The 20,845-nt window shown below is 41.0% G+C and overlaps 1 protein-coding gene, 1 long non-coding RNA gene and 2 other non-coding genes across 5 annotated transcripts in view; all 4 read right to left on the bottom strand.

Annotated features, from left to right (window-relative positions):
- Positions 1–12,170: 12,170 nt before the first annotated feature.
- Positions 12,171–15,382, bottom strand: LOC147339411 (uncharacterized). The gene is made up of 6 exons (XR_015130266.1): positions 15,229–15,382; positions 14,800–14,898; positions 13,896–14,001; positions 13,224–13,313; positions 12,538–12,779; positions 12,171–12,345 (listed from the first exon to the last, which is right to left on the bottom strand). It is a non-coding gene; the product is annotated as an uncharacterized LOC147339411 (long non-coding RNA).
- Positions 13,429–13,542, bottom strand: LOC147339413 (small nucleolar RNA SNORD67). The gene has a single exon (XR_015130369.1). It is a non-coding gene; the product is annotated as a small nucleolar RNA SNORD67 (small nucleolar RNA).
- On the bottom strand, positions 14,589–14,693 carry LOC147339412 (small nucleolar RNA SNORD67). The gene has a single exon (XR_015130367.1). It is a non-coding gene; the product is annotated as a small nucleolar RNA SNORD67 (small nucleolar RNA).
- Positions 15,383–16,427: 1,045 nt separating the features above from the next.
- Positions 16,428–20,845, bottom strand: part of lrp4 (low density lipoprotein receptor-related protein 4) — a 111,002-nt gene continuing 106,584 nt past the window's right edge. For both annotated transcript variants that reach the window (XM_086294398.1, XM_086294399.1), the window contains exon 38: positions 16,428–19,807. In XM_086294398.1, the coding sequence (XP_086150524.1) occupies positions 19,466–19,807 (342 nt within the window). In that variant the 3' untranslated portion in view covers positions 16,428–19,465. The remainder of the gene's footprint in view (positions 19,808–20,845) is intronic.

The following is a 20,845-nucleotide window of genomic DNA, read 5'->3' as shown; positions in this document are numbered from 1 at the left end:
GTGAGCTAGGTCTCGAAGCTAGTAAAGGTTACAAATGCAATTTGTGGCTCTTTGGAAATCAATAAAAGAGTTGATGAATCCAACAGCAACACACCTACAGAAATCTCCTCAAACTGCCTAAATCTTTGTTCTTGTAGCCACCATAGGAAAAATTGAGAATAGTGTTACTGAAAGGACAGCATAAAGAAAATCATTGTGCTCCTACTTTTCTAGGTCCTGATCTTAACCCAGTTGAGATGCTGGGACATCACCTGACAAGTGCTGGTCATTCAAGACTCTCCCAGTAATATTGATCAATGAAACCATGTGAAACAGAGGAATGCTCCAAAAACGCTTTTCATTATTGTGCAAGACTCACGAGCAGCTGCATGAAACGCCAGATGGAGGTTAACGCTGCCAAGAAGTTCCACTAAATTCAAGGTTAAACTTTCTTTTCTTTTTCACCATGCCACATGAGTGTTCGCTACAGTAACCCCGAGAGGTCAAATGCAAAACACCAGCAAAGAGAGAAATGCTGCAAAAACACACAAAACAAAAGGGAAACTGATTTAAAAAAAACAAAACAAAACAAAACAAAACAGAAGTTGAATAAATAGAAACAAATATAACATAAATAGTGAAAAAACAAAAGTGCAAGTGCTTTTAGGGAGTCAAAAATGTGACGGGAACCAAAACACTGCAAAGAACTGCAGTCAGCCACACAAAATCATAGGGTTCATCAGTGCTGTTAGGGACAAAAGGATGCAGGTAATGCGTGTTTTAATACTGTAGATCACTGACTCACTAAGTGTCGGACAGGGCCCCCTGGTGGGCCGTAAAGGTACTGAAGGTCAGCCACGGTCATGATAGAAATTCAGTTTGAAATTGCTCACAAGCAGGCCCCACCGGCCCTACAAGCACTGACAGCAGCCCATTGGTTCATTTTCACAACTAGCACTGGATTGCCCAATCAAATCTCTTAACACAACTGGGCGCTGTCCTTTCGCTGCACGCTCGTGCAGCTGAAAAGTTTAGAAAGCAAAATAAAAATAGATAAATAACTGCGGCAAAATGTGTCAAATTAACCGACAAGTTAGCAGTCGGAGCTACTGCTGCTGCACCGTGAACAGTTGTACCAGAAACAATTAATAACTACGCCTTGCTCCAGCTGTGCATATAAAAGCAGTCAAGGCAGGATTTGAAAACTCCTGATCTTAGTTCACTGGAACATCTATTAAAAAACAATACAAAAAGACAACCATTAAACCTGAGAGAACTGGACCAGTTTGCTTGAGTGTGAACCAGATTAGCTTCGAAATCTCATTAAGAGGTACAGAAAGCATTGAGTGCTAGAAAATACTGTGTCCCAGTATTTCTTCACTTCTGGGTCGATTCCCACCTCTTGTGCCATTTAAGATACTTTCAGTCAGTTCCTTTCAATTTGGCTGCTCTCAAATTCAGAATTTCCTGGGAATACTCGAGTTTCCCAGGCTCCCTCAACTGCCCACTTGCTGTTACTGCTTCACATCTCTGGCCTAAAAACAGATAAGATAAAAACTTATCTGGAGCTGGCCATCTCAGCAAACCGCTACCTGCATTTGATAGGTGTAGATTTTACAGATTTCTAAACTCCTTTGTCTCATCATCCTCTCTGCTGAGCTATGGACTAGTCAGTTTATAAACAGACATCCTTATACCTGTAAGAAATCTCAGCCGTGTGTCTTCTCCATGTCCGCCCTGCTGTTTTAATCTACCTGTTCACTTTGAGTGTGTATAAATTTGCCTCCATACTCTGTTTACACTACACATTTTTCAGTGCATCTATGCTGGAACACATTTGTTTAAAAAAAAGAAGAAGAAATCCTTTTCTGGCAGCAAACATGTAACTCCTCCAAACTCCCCCATCACCTGTCTGCCTTCACCACGGCACATGATTCACAGAAAGTCATGTGTGCACAAGCTTTCTTTTAGCAGATCTCGCCATAAAACTACAACCGACACGACACGGTTCCCAGGCAGCGACATGCTGCAGTGTTTCTGAAAGCCTCTTTATGATCTCAGAGCATGCTCTCATGGTTTTAGTTTGCCAAAAGGCATAAGCTTTATGAAAATAAATGGCGTGTCTGTGAGCAGGAATCATGGCAGAACACAGCCTGCTAAATATCAGCCTATTTTAGTTGCATTTTCCTGAGGTGGTATAAACAAACACGCTATTCATTTGTGTGCTCCCTTGTGGTTTTTAGAGCAGCTACACCGGCACGGTGCTTAATACAAATCTGCTGCATGCTGCTTTTATTAAACCAGCAGAACTTGAGCTGAAGGCGTTAGCTGTTCCTAATTATTATTAACATTTTTTTTACCACTTTCCACTTAGGCTTTTGATGCTTCATATTCAGATAAAAAAGTATCCAGCCTGTGGTCTTGCCCTGTACATGTGGGTCCCAAAATAATATCCCGCTCTGTTTTTCAATTACCGAAAAGAATAAACTACCAATGTGGGAAGATAAAGAAAAAATGCAAAGCAATGACTCATCTGCACATGTCACACGTTTCTGTGAGTACAAAAAGAAGTTTCCAATTAAGTACATGTGCTGCATTCTTTTTTTGCGTGTCATTGTTGCTGAGCAGATACAAATAAAGCACACAGGAAAACATGCAACCACATTAGCATTTCAATCTGTTGCTGTCTGTATTATTTAGATATTTCCATGTATATGGAGAAATGCTCGAGGATATACACTTTACTAAGAACCTTCCAGGTATCTGAAAAACCACCTTATCAGAAGCCGCAGCGTTACACGAGGCAGCAGCATAGCTTAAAAATGGATTGGCTGCAAATTGAATTTTGAAACTGTTATCAAATACACTGAACAAGTGTGATACAGAGGGGTGGGGGGGCCTGCTGGTGTGTTCAGGCTTTAATGGAAAATCTCCACCTTTGAATAACTGATAACGCAAACATGCTGTTGATGCAAACAGCAGTGTAATGAACTCTTAATTAACAAGTATTTTAGATTACACAACTCTTCAACGGCTACTTTACTGTCACTTACAGGGTCTCTGTGAAGGCTCCAGCTGAAAAATCCCTATTCATTTTACCATAGCAGGGTGGCTGTGGTTCAGGGGGTAGAGCAGGTCATCTACTAATCAGACGCATGGTGGTTTCATCCCTGGCTCCTCAGGTCTGCATCCCAAAGTGTCTGCATCCTTGGGCAAAATCCTGAAACTTGAGTTGCTCCCAATGCTTTTATCAGAGTGGGTGTGTTAGATAGAAAGCACTGAGACATTGAAAAAAAAGTGCTTTGCTGAATGAGACATGTCATATTAATCTTGCCTCAATGATTACCGCCCAGTAGCACTCACCCCCATCATCACTAAGTGCTTAGAGCAGCTGGTCCTAGCACACTTCAAATCCTGTCTCCCCCCCACCCTGGACCCCCACCAATTCGCATACCGCCGGAACAGGAGCACAGAGGATGCAGTCTCCATCGCAATGCACTCTGTCCTCTCACACCTGGACAACAACAACACCTACGCCAGAATGCTGTTTATAGACTTCAGTTCAGCATTCAATACAATCCACCCCTCACAACTCATCAGGAAACTGACAGACCTGGGTATCAGTTCCCTCATCTGCAAATGGTTACTGGACTTCCTGACCAACCGCCCCCAACATGTCCGGCTGGATAACCGCTGCTCATCTACCATCACAATGAACACCGGTGTACCACAAGGCTGTGTGATGAGCCCTTTCCTCTACTCCCTCTTCACCCACGACTGCAGACCTGCTGATGGTTCCAACACCATCATTAAGTTTGCAGATGACACCACGGTGATTGGCCTCATCAGTGACAACGATGAGGCCGCCTACAGGGAGGAGGTGGATCGTCTGGCTGAGTGGTGCGACAGAAACAACCTGCTGCTTAACACCGAGAAGACCAAGGAGCTCATCGTGGACTACAGGAGGAATGCTGACCCACATCCACCCATCCACATTAAGGGGACGGCTGTGGAGCGTGTGAGCAGCTTCAAGTTCCTGGGAGTCCACATCTCCGAGGATCTCACCTGGACGACCAACTGCTCCAAGCTGGTCAAGAAGGCTCACCAGCGCCTCTTCTTCTTGAGGACTCTGAGGAAGAACCACCTGTCCTCAGACATCCTGGTGAACTTCTATTGCTGCACCATCGAGAGCATCCTGACCAACTGTATAACAGTCTGGTACGGGAACTGCTCTGCCTCGGACCGGAAGGCGTTGCAGAGGGTCGTGAAAACTGCCCAGCGCATCGCCGGAGCACCACTTCCTGCCATAAAAGACATCTACAGGAAGCGGTGTCTGAAAAGGGCTGGGAAAATCATCAAAGACCCCAGTCACCCATCACATGGACTCTTCACCCTCCTGCCCTCTGGGAGGCGCCACAGGAGCCTCCGGACTAAGACCACCAGGTACCGGAACAGCTTCTTCCCCACAGCTGTCAGACTCCTGAACTCTGCCTCCTGACATCTGACCCACGTTAAACTCATGGACTGAACATACACACACCCACAATGGACAACTGTACCCTCAAACACAATAATAACATGGACTGAACCACCACTCACAACCACTAGCACTTTATATAGCCTCTGTAGAACTATCTACACCCTCACTTATCTTAACTGCACTAATGTATAGCTCTGTGTAAATAATCATTCTGTACATTCGATAATCTTTAATCCTACAACTGTTTACAACTTGCATAGTTCCCATTTCTGTATAGCTGTATATCCCAGATTCTGTAAAGTTATTTATTTCATATTCTGTATAGTTTTTCATATTTATATCCTGTTCATATCCTGTACATAGCTTGTACTCACTACAGCCTGTACATACTTATAGTTATAGAATATTCACAACATACTTCATACCGTGTACATTATAACATACCATAATAGACCCATTTCTGTAATATACTCACATATCTATATTATTGCTAATATATATTGTAATATATCTATATCACTAAAGCACTTCTGGATGGATGCAAACTGCATTTCGTTGCCCTGTACCTGTGCATGTGCAATGACAATAAAGTTGAATTCTATTCTATTCTATTCTATTCTAAGTACCTTGAGTGCTCAAGTACAGTAGAAAAGTGCTATGTAAGAAGCAGTCCAGTCCATTTACCATAGTGAGAAAGAGCTCCTCAAACCTGTGTAGACATGAATCAATGAAGCGCAAATTGAAATTTGATTTTGGACCAAAAAACCCCTGAATTTTCCAGGCAGGTGTCATTAAAACCACTGTAAAATATATCGGAACAATTTAATTGTGTTGATACAATCCTTAATGGCAATAATGAAAGCATGTTGTTGTTGATATGTCTGTTTGTTTGTTTTAAATAACAGATATTTGATGTTCTTATTAGCTGCTCTTTTCTGATGTCAGTGGAAATTTATCCTAATAAGCTGTTTTATCTCCCTTCCCCCTCTCTATCAGCCAACTTTCCTTTGATTGGCTTCTCCTCACAAACGGAAGAACAGCAGGTGGGTGGGGCTTCTGTGCTCATAGCCAAAGCTGTGCCTCGGGTAAACATATCAGGCACAGTTGTACTTGCCCATACATTTGAAACCTTAGCCATGCTTAATATGAGCATCCACCATTTTTTATGACCCATATATAGAAAAAAAAACCCCACTGATATGTGATTTACTACATCAGACCATTAATGTGAGACTGTGTAGAAGTGTTTTTGTTTTTGGCAATCATTGCAGTGACTTCTAAACAAACCTGGCAACCTCATTCTTCAGGTGAGGTTCTGCTGAGAGTTGTCAGATTAGAGGGGTGGCATCTCTGATCTGACATACAGTGGGGCAAAAAAGTATTTAGTCAGCCACCGATTGTGCAAGTTCCCCCACTTAAAATGATGACAGAGGTCAGTAATTTGCACCAGAGGTACACTTCAACTGTGAGAGACAGAATGTGAAAAAAAAATCCATGAATCCACATGGTAGGATTTGTAAAGAATTTATTCGTAAATTAGGGTGGAAAATAAGTATTTGGTCACCTCAAACAAGGAAAATCTCTGGCTCTCACAGACCTGTAACATCTTCTGTAAGAAGCTTTTCTGTCCCCCACTCGTTACCTGTATGAATGGCACCTGTTTGAACTCATCATCTGTATAAAAGACACCTGTCCGCAGCCTCAAACAGTCAGACTCCAAACTCCGCCATGGCCAAGACCAAAGAGCTTTCGAAGGACACCAGGAAAAGTATTGTAGACCTGCACCAGACTGGGAAGAGTGAATCTACAATAGGCAAGCAGCTTGGTGTGAAAAAATCAACTGTGGGAGCAATCATCAGAAAATGGAAGACATACAAGACCACTGATAATCTCCCTCGATCTGGGGCTCCATGCAAGATCTCATCCCGTGGGGTCAAAATGATCATGAGAACGGTGAGCAAAGATCCCAGAACCACACGGGGGGACCTGGTGAATGACCTGCAGAGAGCTGGGACCAAAGTAACAAAGGTCACCATCAGTAACACACTCAATGGCAGGGAATCAAATCCCGCAGTGCCAGACGTGTTCTGCTGCTGAAGCCAGTGCATGTCCAGGCCCGTCTGAAGTTTGCCAGAGAGCACATGGATGATACAGCAGAGGATTGGGAGAATGTCATGTGGTCAGATGAAACCAAAGTAGAACTTTTTGGTATAAACTCAACTCGTCGTGTTTGGAGGAAGAAGAATACTGAGTTGCATCCCAAGAACACCATACCTACTGTGAAGCATGGGGGTGGAAACATCATGCTATGGGGCTGTTTTTCTGCCAAGGGGACAGGACGACTGATCCGTGTTAAGGACAGAATGAATGGGGCCATGTATCGTGAGATTTCGAGCCAAAACCTCCTTCCATCAGTGAGAACTTTGAAGATGAAACGAGGCTGGGTCTTCCAACATGACAATGATCCAAAACACACCGCCCGGGCAACAAAGGAGTGGCTCCGTAAGAAGCATTTGAAAGTCCTGGAGTGGCCTAGCCAGTTTCCAGACCTCAACCCCATAGAAAATCTGTGGCGGGAGTTGAAAGTCCGTGTTTCTCGGCGACAGCCCCAAAACATCACTGCTCTCGAGAAGATCTGCATGGAGGAATGGGCCAAAATACCAGCTACTGTGTGTGCAAACCTGGTAAAGACCTATAGTAAACGTTTGACCTCTGTTATTGCCAACAAAGGTTATGTTACAAAGTATTGAGTTGTATTTCTGTTATTGACCAAATACTTATTTTCCACCCTGATTTACGAATAAATTCTTTACAAATCCTACCATGTGGATTCATGGATTTTTTTTTCACATTCTGTCTCTCACAGTTGAAGTGTACCTCTGGTGCAATTTACTGACCTCTGTCATCATTTTAAGTGGGGGAACTTGCACAATCGGTGGCTGACTAAATACTTTTTTGCCCCACTGTATTCAGGTCTCTCCCCAGAGGTTACATGGGTCCCACTCAAAGACACAGTCAGACTTATCCTGAAGCCACTGCAGCTTTGTCTTGGCTTTATGCTTTGGTTTAGTTTCACATATTGAAACTGTTGCTCCTGTTGCAAGCTGCTGGCATCATTTTGGAGGTGTTCTTTAAGGTCCTCTTTATAATTGATACTCAAGGTGAAACAGTGGAGAGAAGGTAGCATTACTGAAAATGAAGATGCACACACTCAGTTAAAATGAGACAAGAACAAATACATTGTTTAATTTCTTCTTCATGGAGAGGGCATTGATAAATTTGAGGTTAGCATTAGATGAAGAACTGCAATAAGATGCACACTGACTTCTTTTATTTCACAATAGTAATTTATCCTTAAACCACTGGATTATTTTTTTTTATTTGAATGTTACCAGAATTATTCAAATTCAAATCAAGTAATATTTGCAGGTGACTCTATAGTGTAGTTTCCAAAGATGCAGACACAAATCCCATCATAACGGCATGTGAGGATAAAAATCTGCCAAACTGAATATGCAAAGCTACCCACTGTGGTGACCCTGATTGAAATCACTGTGAAAAGCTTTACCCTTAAATTTAACAGACAAATATGTGTTCTTATAATTATGCTATTAAGTATATGTACAAAAATATCAACGTTCAGTTTGAGTGTCTGCGGTTGAGGAACGCTACAAATGAACTTAATTAAATCAGAAAGCTTCAGATTTCGTTGAGCTTTGCAGTAACAGCAGCTTGTTTTTTGTCTTCTTCAGTCTGCCTTTTGTGCCGTACACTTCAATGAACTCTTGGCATGTGGTGGACTTTTTCAGGGAAACATTTCAATATGAGCATTTTAAATCACGCCCACGATGATGTGGCAGTTTTTCTTTTGTTTTTGACTGCAGTGTGAAAAATTGTGAATATGCTAGCTTTATTGTAGTTTCTCCTGTGATTCAGGTAAATGTTTGCCTGTTGTACATAGTTCCTGTTCAGACATCAAAACCTGAGCTCTGTCTCATAAAGCAAGATTTTTCAGTTAGCATGTTAGCATTGGGGTTAAACGTCTCTTTTGGCTGGTAGTTAACAACCTGCTGTTGCTATGGTGCTGTCTACATGAGCCAAAAATGTTTAAATGAGAAAAATGAGAAAATCTGCAATGCAGCCATTACACAAAATGTTCTTCCTGCATTGGTACGATCTTTTAAGGCACTAAACAAACATTTTCGTGCATTCAACCACTTCAGACAAGAAATGTTAATTGGCTTTTCATTATCAAGGAGTATGAGTGCACCGTGACTCAGTGAGGGGGAAGGAAAAACTACCTCCTACTAATAAACATGTGTTGGTGTAGCATGTGACAACAATGTGTACATATTTATGTGCACACTGAAGCCTGGGATCTGAGATTATCAGTGCCTGAACAAAAGATTATGGCATCATTAGCAAAAAATGATTTCAACTTACAATATAATCCCTTCCTTTTATCTCACATCTACAAAGCATCCTGTAAAAATGTCCTCTGAGGACTGTGACAGAGTTAGTTCCCTCCGGACCTCCGCACTCACAGGATGGCCTCCTCAGGCTACACAAACCTGTTTATCTCTTAAGAGTTGTACCCCTCTCCCTCTGAAGTCTTGGACTTCTCCCTCTAACCAAAACTCTGGAAACATCTGTGAGAAGCTGGATGTTCCTCAACTCCCCTGTGGGTACAGTTAAAAGCAAAAGAAGCCCTGCCTCTGGTACCACAGACTAGTCATTCAGCCATCTATGATCGCTCCCCTCGCTGCTGTCAATCACCGCTCTGAGTCACAGGGAAAGGTGATGCAAGATAGCAGGAGGAAAAAATTATATTTTAAACCCCCGTGGGAATGTGTGAAAGCACTGATTCTTTTTTTTGATTTTTAAATATACATATGCAGTGAAACAGGCAATGTGAATCTCAACAATAAATCTGTCAGTAAGAACACAGATTGTCTGTTCCTCAGCTGCAGTGGTTTATATTTGCCAGCTCTGTTCTGAGAGCTCCCTGTTCATGCACAGAAACTCACTGGCAGTGAGAGTAGTAAAAATTCCGTACCTCATACAAAACAGACCTTGACAACATTCATGATATCAATCAAGTCATGCATAGCATGGAAAGGTTCTGGGGTGGACATTGTTTGCAAAGCAACTGTCAGGCTAAAGCAACCTAAATATCTGTCCTTTGAGATTTCTCAGTGGGTGGCATAGAAGGGTTATAAACTGACCCATTAGTCTGATTTGCTTAAAATGATAAAAATCCAGTTTAATCTTATTCAGTTTATGTACTGCTGATTCCCCTGAATAGTCATCTAAAGGTACTTTATATATTGTACTCTACAGACCCAAGCCATTCAATGAGCCTATATGAGGTGAAAGTGGGGAGAAAAATGGTCACTTTAACAGGAAGAAACTTCTTGCAGAGCCAGGGTCAGGGATAGCAGCCATTTACCACATCCACTTAGTAGATGAGGAAGAAGAGAGGGATGAAGAGTGAGCAGGAATGAAAAAGACGGGTGTGAAGGAGAAGAGCTCAGTACATCAAAGGAGATCTCTCAGCAGCCTGGGCCTCAAGGCATCATAACTAATGGCTCAGTCACACTACAGCAAATATAAGACAACTTCCTTGCAACTAGGAAGGAGGTGGCTGCAAGGAGATTCCAATGATTGGAATTAGTGACCAGTTACAAGGAATTCCATGCTTGCACATTTAAATACATGACAATTACACAGATCACCGTGTCGGAGGCAATCTGCTTCCAAACAATCACAGCCTGACTTGGGCTGACTCAGTCACTCTCCGACTGGTGAAGGTTTACAAATAATTGCCATCTAATTTATGGATACAGATTTTGCAATCAATCAATCTGCAATCTCTTTGCAATAGAGGAGTAGAATAGAATAGAGGATGCCAGCTGGTTGTATTCTGAAAATAAGTTGCAGAGTACCTGTGTAATATTGCAGTTAAATCACTGCCCTTCAGCAACCATGTCACAAAGAGGAATTTGAGTGGTGGGAATTTGTAAGTAGCCGATGTGAAATTCTGTGTATGCAGACAGCAACAGATTTATTAAATTCCATGTAACTGCCAGTTTAAACCCATTCAATCACAAATTGATACATTTTCTTTTTCAGTAATCCTGACCACTGTTTTTCTTAATGTGACTGTAGCATAGTGGAAGGTTGAGCCAATCATTTCAATAGCTTCAAAGTTACAATATTTATTTATTTATTTTTAAAAAAATGAATGGATGACATGTAGTGCGACATCCAAACACTTAAAATCATTCGTGTTCAAACTGAGCAAATACCAGGTCAGTATGTTCAAAATATATTTGATTACATATGTATCCCCCAAAACATTTGAATTCATCTGTTTTGCACTTTAAATTGTTAAACTTTTTACTTTAAAAGCTAGAAGTGTTTAAAGTGTAGCAATACAGTTGAGGTAATGGCAGTCTTACACATTTACATTAAAACAATGTTAAAACACGTTTGTGCGAGAGCGATTGTGAAGTTCATTTCCACAGAATCCTACATGGCGTGTGCACCACAGGATACGGATGAAAAACGATGCCGCAGGAGTTATCAGTGTGTGCAGTTTTGAGGCACTAATTAGTCCAGTAAAATGTGTTACCTCATTATAGGCAACAGACTGGAGGTGATCACTGATATTCAACTGCCACCTGGTGGTTAAAATTCTACTATACAGCAGAGATGGGAAACCATGGAGAACAGCAACTTGTCACATGTCTGAATTTAGTTTATTTAGGTCATGTTGTCATTTCATATTTCTGTATTGACTGAAAACCAAACAAAAACAACAGATAGGAATGTGATACTGAGAGGATGTACACATTTGTAATTTAATACCAGGAGCACATCTTTTTTTATATATTTATATTCATTTCCCCCCCCCTTTTTCTTAAAGTGAAGATTGAGCCAACCTGAATGTGGTCCCATCTTTACCCCCCCCCCCCTTTCAATTCTGTGTAAATAAAGAAGCCAGTTCTCTATAATCTATTCATATCTGGTTGATGATCTGTACTGGTGCCAAATACCTACATTACATATGTCTGTTAGCAATTATGGTTTATTCAAAAGAAATCCATGTGTAAACCACTGATACTCTACAGATACACCAAACCTGCAGAGCCAGTGTAAATCAGTATCTAAAGGTGTAAAAATACACCAGTGATTTCATTATCAGTATAGTTACAGCTAACCGGGTGAACAGCAGGATATTGTTGAGTTTAACACCAACCATCTCAAGTTTGCTTCCTGCACAGATGTTGCAGAGAATCTTCAATGTTACAACTATACAGTTACTTTCTCCGTTTTCTGGGTACATAAATATCTGAATACAGATTAATTCAATTCAAAGTTATTTATCTGGCACCAAATCACAACAGTCACCTCAAGCCACTTTATATTGTAAGGTAGACCCTACAATAATACATACACATCATAGTGCCAGGCAAACAAGCTTCTAACCCTGCTCGATGACAAAACAATAGAACAAGCAGATATTTAAAATGAGCTGAAGCCTCTGATGATGCAAGGCATTCACTGAAACTGTAATCGTTCTTAGGAGTCCAGTTGCTGTCACTTCTGCAAAACACTTTCAGCAAAAGTGATTAATGAACCCTCTGCTGCTTTAATTCAGCTATTTGAGAGCTGGATGTTATGACCCCAAAATCAGAACTGCGAGAAATATGATACAAGTTTGTGCCATTTTATTACAGTATTTGCCTGGATGGTTGTTGCTGTGGTAAGAGTGAAGGAAAATGTTCAATTTAAGCCAATAACACAGATCTTCCAAGGCTGGTCATGATGCTCCCCACCACTTTGGATATTTCTTCTGATGCAAAATCTTGTCCGATTCCTCGCTAACAGAAAGAAAAACACTTTAGTAAGTAAAAACTGGCCTCTGTAGAGCAACGTATTGGCAAAGCCTAACAGATGAGACAATAGCAAGACAACAAGTAGAGAACTACTTAAGTTTACCTGTTCATCAGTCATGAGATACATTTTTAAAAAAAATGATGATGATGATGATAATAATAATAATAATATTTCACCTGTGCACGAGGTTGCAAGCTGATGTTTCAATCATCAAATAAGAAGGAAGAGGTTTGGATCCTTCGAGAATTCACTACTGGAAATTGTTTTCCAGCATTGGGTAACATCGGGTCAATGTAGGTCATTCTGCAGCAGCTCAGTGACTGGTGATGTGCACAACTAGTGAAGGTCCACAAAGAGCTGTACCAGTGACTGCAGTGTCTGCTGCTGTAGGGCTGACAGTGTTCTGATATTAAGCTGCCTGCAGAGACGAGGAAAGGAGAAAGGACAGAAAACTTTAATAGTAGAACCAATGATAAGATAACGCTTTATTGTCATTGCACAGTCAAACATAGTACAATAGTACAATGAGATTGGAAAACTGTCCTACGTCGGCACTACATATAACAACACATGATGACATTATGGCAGGAATCAGGACAGCTTTCTTCCAATAGGTGCTCATATGAAGAGAAACTTAAAGGGGTGACGGTGCTCATATTCTCTGAAAAATGGCCAAAAACAACCCCATTCTGTAAATGTGTGACCACAACTGTACACACTTTTATTGCAGCAAGACTGAATCACCATTTGTCTTTTTGATTACATTTGTTAAATAACAACACATGCACGTTTTTAAAATATGATAATCGACTGTAAATTTCACATCTATAAAAGATGTATGATTTATGCCGTTTGTGCTCACCAGTTTTGGGGTCCTTCTTCCTCCACCTACTTTTGCTGGCAGAATATATTTGGGTCATCCCATGTAAGCATAAGCTGTCCAATTTTAAGACTGGGAAAATAAGGAAACAAACAAACAAACAAACAAAACAAAAAAGGAGAAAGAAAATCAAGTGAGAAAACACCTTAAGGAGCCAGCCACTATTTTTTTTCCTGTCAGGTGGGGAAATGACTCAGATGGCCCCTGTGCACCTTGAGGTGTCACCACAGCTTGTCAGGACAGGCTGGCTGTGCCACTGCAATCACCAGCCTGACTAATAGTGCAACTCATCACTGTCACAACCCCACGTGAGAAAAAATAAAAAGTGAGTTTACCTGGTTCATTTCATGGTGAACAGCTGTATTAACTGGCATCACTAAAAAAGCTCAGCTGACCATAGGACACGTATGATGAAAGAAATTTGTAAAAGCAAATAAAGCCAAAAAAAAAAAAACAGGTAAACATAATCTATGACAAACCAATCAGAGTACAGGGCTAATACTTTTTTAAAATGTTATACCAGATGCCATGTTTCTCATAAAACATGACTGATTTAAAGAAACTACGCAGTTGACTAAAATGACAGCATGCCCTTTGGAAACAAGAGAAAATCATTCCAATAGCTCAGCAAACAGATGACATTCAGACACAGACCTTAAAGAAGGAAGGAGCTCGTGTCATCAGGTCATGGAGCTCGAAGTTCTGCCTTGGAGAGGGGGAAGAGGACCTTCCATGACATCTACACCACAGCATCTGTTGCCTTGTCCAAAAAAATAAATAAATAAAAAAAATTTTAAAAAATTGAGTTAATATGACAGGTGACATTAATACGGACTTTATTAAACCATGATTTTGTTCTGAAAATGTGACTTTTTTAGAGTATGGCATCATCAGCATTATGTAAAATAGATATCAAGTTTACATAATGCTTTCTAGGGTGATCACACCTGCTAATAAACAATGACATTTGTAAATTAAAGAGTATATTTAATGTAGTACTGCATGAAGTCTCATCACCTAGCCCTACAGTCTTCTGTCAGGGTTTACAGTGCATGCCAAATGCTGCATGACTGTGGCTCCATACAAAACCCATAGATTTCATTATCCAGCACATGGGAAAATAAACACAGACAGTCAAATGTGGAATTATTAAAGCAGGACTGAGGTCTGACCTCAAAACGAGTCATTACATGAAGAGACAGAATTCACACAATGGCAATAAGTGCTCCAGGATGCCTGGGACAACCTGCAGAGAGCTGTAAGCTTTTTGCTATGTGGCCAGTTGTTTCTATGTGTGTGTGCGTTTTAACTTGAAAGAAGCATACAACATGTGTATAGAGGAGCAGGGTTGGGTCAGATGGCCCCTGTGCACATTGCGTGTCCTCAGGTTGGATCAGACTGAAGCAGTCAACTCGACACCCCAGCTGATTAGTGCAACTCATCACTCCCACACCCAGCACCGCTTCCACTTTAACATGCAGTGTTTGTTTTGTGCAGCACACAATCGAACTGGGGACCCAGCAACCCAACCACTAGATAATCGGCACAGTCATCTTACTGGGATTTGTGTCCATATTCCACGTCGTCATCCACGCGGTATCATTCGCCATAGCCGCTGACATGGGTCTTGTGTGTGTGACAGGAAGTAGTGCAGAACCTTGAGTTTAGCAGGCACAAAAAATGGTCAATCATTTAGATGATAGAGAATGGAAAAGGTTCAAAATGCAAGTTAACTTGGATTCAAGCCCGGGTGGTGGATTATGTTACAAACAGTAACGCTGGTTAACGTAAGGTTAAATAAATCTAATTCTTTTAAGCAGAGTTAGCTTTACCACTAGCTGTTTAGCAACGTTAGCGTCTAGCATTCGGTTAAAACCTAAGTGACTGTCACAAGTGAAACATTTCAAATAAAAAAAAAAAGTAATTTATCACTGTGCCTCCCATCAAACTACAAAAAATGTCACAAAAACACCCGAATAAAACTTACAAAATCAGATGAACTCTCTTTCTCGTCTAGCTTAGCCGAGTCTCTGCATATTTCAAACCCCGTGTTCACGCAGGGCGCGTCGCTGATTGGCCTAAAAGCCGGAAAAGGTGTGGGCATTTATTGGAGGAGCCACACTCCAGTGCAGCAGGTGGCGGTAATGCACCACTAAGCTGGTTTACCAACCGCTATTAAACTAAAAAGAAGAAGAAGCCCAGACAACGTCGATGAACAACAGTGCAAGAAAAACCTGAGCACTAAATGGCGCTAAAGTTTTGTGCGTGTGTCTTCTACATAAATGTTTACTGAATGGTTACACATATGAGTTTGCTGCATGCTCCTCTGCAAAACAAGTGCAAAAACGCCATTGATCCTCAGTGATACTGCACATTGGTTGTAATTTGTAACATTTATACATCCTGCATCTTTTATACTGAATACTAATGTAATGAAAGCTCAAGAATGGGTGAAGATCTATCCACCATACTGATTCCTGATAAAATTATAGGCTTGAAAGGATGATGGTGTTGTATAAGATGACTGCTATTTATTTATATTTTGTTACAAAAATGTCCAATAAATTATATAAATAACAGTTAGAACTGTTGCCTCACCGTGAGAAAGTCCTGGGTTTGAACATAGGGTTTCCATAGGGAAACCAGAGGTGAAACAATTCTAACGAGTTTGAAAGCCAGTATGTCCACCTTTGCTTCATCACAGCCTGAACTCTTAGGCAAGCTTACTTCTCATTTCTTTAGGATCGCCTGGCTTCTTGAAGGACTTTAAAACCTTTTCGTTATATGTTGGCTGTACCTTGTTCCACTCTCTGTCAACATGATCCTGCATGCTTTGAAAGCATTTGTGCTCAATTAGATTAGAAAAAACACTATTTACCAGTCCACTGTATGTATTATCAATTATGCTTTTACTGCATTGGCAGTGTGTTTGGAATTATTGTCATACTGAAATGTGAAGCTGCTGCCAATCAGACTCATGGCAGATCAAATTCTGACCCAACTTCTCCTCACAAATCTGTTTTGACAAGATCCCCCCAAACCACATGATTAAATCTCCCCTCCTATTGTAACAACAATATCTGAATTAGCACCTGAAGATTTTAGCATCCCTTTTCATTGCTACATGTCAGACGAGGAAACACGTTTGTCTAAAAGCAACGAGCGCACAGACGAGTGAGACGAAGGTTTCATTGAAATGCAAATGCAATTTTATATTAAAAGATAGCAAAGGGATAATTCACTATATCACACAACACAGCTTGTTAGTACTGCCATACATATACAGTCTTTTCATATTTACACATCAAGTGACAACGAAAACGAAAATCATAAATATCTCTTTTTGTTAACTTTACAACAGCTATACGTGACCAGTATTTCATAAGATAAAAGAGCACTATTAAATAACTGGCATCTTCCCTATCATTTACAAGGCTTGGGAACACAGTGGTTAAAATAATCCAGCAAAAACAAAACAAAAAACAAAAAAACCCAAAAACATTGTTCTTTTCCAGTGAGTAAAATTAATACAAGTCTAAAAACGGTCATGAAATCCCTTTGTACAAAAGACTATACAACTCAGCCCAGTATCAACAAAAATGTTTGCTTACATCCGCGTGATAAAATCTGTACAGTTTTAGCATTCCTGCAGCAGAGTTGGAGGGACTGTGAGTGTGGATTACTGGATCCTGGGTCGCTATGATGCTCTGTAGGCCTGCCTTCGACCAACCATCAGAGACTGTAGTCATGTAGCTGCCAAGCCCCTCTCTCATTGGCCTCAGTGCTTCGTCTAGCAGCAGATCAGCATGTTGCTGAGCTTGTAGCAGATACTTCAAAATACACAATTCTATAATGTGTCAAAGATATATTTGTCCATATAGCAATATAGTATTTTCATTTGCGCCACAATCGACAGGCAGAATGGGGCGCTAAAAATAAAGCAATGCGAGATAGCCATTAAATTCACTTCTCAGTAAGCTGTCTGATAAATGTTTCAACACACAGCGTGCACAAAGTTACCCCTTTTGTTGCACTGTGCTGTGGCAGACACTGTGAGCGCACCTCACAGAGTCCGATATGATGGAGTTAAACTCAAACGACCAAAAGCACAAATTTTCTCATTTACTTCCAAGTGTTTCTGGCCGAGCAGATACTTCTGGTTGTATGTGCCAAGATTTTGGTTGTATGTGCCAAGATTTTTTAATTTTTTTAAAAATATATCTTTGCCTCTGAAGCTTGGTTGCTAATAGAAAGTGAAAAGTGGAACTTTGAGGAAGTAAGAAAACTTAATTCAAACTAGAAACGTTATATAACACTGGCCACAAATCTATGGGCTAATTTTGAAATGCTAAAGATGGCAGCAGTGCTGCGTCTGCCCCCAAAGAGCCAGACTTAGCCAATCATCTCGTAAGCACTGACCCATGAACATGGTAAAGGTGCACTAACCCACAGGCGTATAAGGTGTGGGTAAGATACCTTGTTAAAAATCTTTTATTTTTCTGTATTCATAATCTGAACGAGCAGCAACAGCAGCAGACACGCTGATCGTGTCAGCAGTCAGAAGCAGATAACAGAACAAAGTTAACTAACGTTTTTCCAGTCAGATCTTCATCAAAAATCTGTTCACATGGCTTTTTATGGCCATATGAACATAGAAGTTAAGGACGAGGGTTTTTCCAGATACATTTACATAGAGTCTTCAAAATAAATGTTCAAAGATGGCTGCTGAGAGGCAAGACTTGCTTCACACTGTTATTTGTGGTGATCTAAAAATCTAAAACGTTTGTTACTCATGACTTGTTCATCTAATATTTCTGTTATTGTTACTTGCTATCAGTTATCAAGCAGAGTAAGAATGAATCTCATATTAGTGGAGAAGGTGAGTGGATATTACACACACTGGTTACAAAAATGTGTTTCGCAAGCACATCAGCAATGGGGGAAAAAAACAAAAATAAAAACACAAAAAAACTAATCACCTACTTAGAAAGCAAATTCTTTTCTTTTGGAAAGACCGATGAAATAAAGTGGTTTCAGAGAAACCCCCGGTGTTTTTGGACAGAAAAAAACAGACATACGTTTAATACCTGGATTCATACAACCTTACAAGTATCTGCATCGCTCACCAGCTTTATCTGTGGAGTATATAAGTGAGAAAATGCCATGTGCATGTGCATCTGAGGAGAAATAAATATACAGCTGAAGTGGGAAAAAGAATTCAACATTTGGCACTTAGGCTGTTACTTCATCGAGGTGACTTCCGCTCTGCCCGAGGATCAGCGATAACTGAAGTATAACTTTAAACAGAAAATGGAGGGCCTCCTGCAGCCAACTGAGAGAACCTGCTACAGTCATTTCTAGTTTAATCCCTTGGAGGCTGTAAAGAAGCAGATGCCAACACTGAGGTCTCCCACACCGGTGAGGTTGAGGGGGGGCAAGTCAGAGGAAACAAACATCCCAGAATGAGAATAAATCTCTGTTGAAGTGTGAAATGGAGAAAGAAGCATGGAGACTCTGAAGCCCCACCCTTTGGCACTGTCATAAATACAACTCTTGAAAAATAAAATTAATTAAAAAAGAAAAAAAAACAGGTGCTGCTGCACAAAAATAAAACTTCTAGCTTAGCGCACTCATCATTCTCTGAAAGTCAGCAAACCCACTCTACAAATTAAAAAAAACAACAAAAAAACCCACAAACATGTTCATAAATATAGTTCATAAAGACATGAGTGGCATTAGAGGGAACTCTGTGGTTACGTCGTCCGGGGGGTATGTTGCTTTAGCTCCGTCCAGGATGAAAAACAAAGAAAAAGAAAGGTGAAGTGGTATACAGAGAAGCGTCGCACTGAGAGTCTGTATCCTTTAAAAAAAAAAAAAAAAAAGGTTCCACATTAACGCTTGTGTCTCTCTGTTCACTTCCTCCCCAGAGTCCTTTGTTTTTCTTATTCCAGCACGCTCCATTTTTGCCTCGAGGCAGCAGCACTGAGGATACTGCACTGCACGTGTGGACAAGTAGGACGGAGCCCCAATTTTAAAGACAGGACATGTGTGTTTTGTAGCTTAGTTGTGTCTAACCAGGTTGATATGTACCATTAGTTTACATATGCAGCTGTTACTGTGTTCTGTACCTATTCATCTTTGTGTGTTTGTACCAGCTCTAAATACAGGTGACTGCATGTGTATATTAGGTAATGATGGTCAAGATAAAGCACAGAGGGCCTCCTTCACACTTCGCTCTCGGTGGAGGGCTTGCGTACGGAGACCCAGCCGGTGTCGGGCAGGCTGTGCTGGGCGTGACGCTGCGGGGTGATGGCAGAAGGGGTCAGGGTGGTTATGGACGAGCATTCAGACGCCTCCTCCTGGAGGAGCTGCTCCGTCTCGCCGTCGTCTAGCGAAGCGCTGCTGGCCTGCAGGGACACGGTGTCTGTGCGCATGCAGGTGTGCAGCCCGCCTCGGGACGGCTTGATCTGTTTCAGGTCGTCCCAGTAAAGCTCATCATTGGACAGGAGGCACACGCCCTCCACGATGCGGATCTTCTCCTTGGTGTAGCCTCCGTCCACTCCCCCCTGGACAACAACAACACTATTAGTGATTGACTCTGCGTCGGCAGTTCAGAGAGATCATCCACCTTTGATGTGTCAAGTCATGCTTCTTTCTTTCATCTTTAATGCTAACGCTTTGCTCTTTTTCTTTTTAATTAAAATGTATTAACATCAGGCAGAAAGCTCTCAGCCTGTTAAAAGGTGGACAAACCTCAGGGATAAGTCAGAGAACACTCCAGAACAAAGTGTCACGTTCAAACCCACAAAACTCATGCTGCAGGAGCTCCGCTTGCTCCTGGATTTAGCTTTTTTTTTGTTTTGTTTTTTACACATTTCTACATACATTTTTAGAATAAGGTGCTACAAGTACGTAATTAGAAGAAACAAAAATCTGGACTGTTTTACAGAATAAAAACAAGTTGGTGCATACTTTTCCAAAGCAAAAAGATTGATGAATACTGGAAGCTGCTGCTAGTTTTAGATTTATTTTTTACTAAGAAATAACCTTTTTACTTGTAAATTACCAGCAGGCTCTATGGGAAATACAGTATGAGCCGAACAACTGCTGTCAGCTTGACACACTGTGTACTTAATGTTACTATTGATACATGTAGCACCTTTAACAAAATCCACCCACACATTTGGCTTTGTTGCCAGTTTCAGTGTCAATTTCACAACACAGTCACTCAGTAGGATAAAAATCATCATGCTGCTGATCACAGAGCTCTGAAACTACATCCAAAGAAGGAGGTTATTCATTAAGATTTTTCAGGCGACATGCTGTGAAAGGCAGAAGTAAAACAAAGAGACGGTTTAGAATTACACGACTCCTTCATGCTGTGTAACTACCTCTCCACAGGACAAGTGGGTCAAAAGATAAAGGGAGAGAGGGAGTTGTAGGGGTGAGAGAGCTGCGGTGAGGGAGAGAAAGGAGGGGAGGAGAAGATGAGTGCTGGTGTCTGTGACCTACTCGTGTCACATGTTACAATCATTCTATTCACAGAGACAAACAGTAAAGGGATTTGTCTCTGTGCTTAGACACAATACAGTCTGTGATCATCC

Source organism: Aulonocara sp. 'chitande type north' Nkhata Bay, linkage group LG1 (genome assembly GCF_057382095.1).
Source record: "Aulonocara sp. 'chitande type north' Nkhata Bay isolate Kocher_YH1m ecotype deep benthic linkage group LG1, A_spYH_male_GT1.1, whole genome shotgun sequence".
NCBI lineage: Eukaryota > Metazoa > Chordata > Actinopteri > Cichliformes > Cichlidae > Aulonocara > Aulonocara sp. 'chitande type north' Nkhata Bay.
The sequence above is the reverse complement of the archived record's forward strand: the minus strand, read 5'-3'. Positions and strand labels throughout refer to the sequence as shown.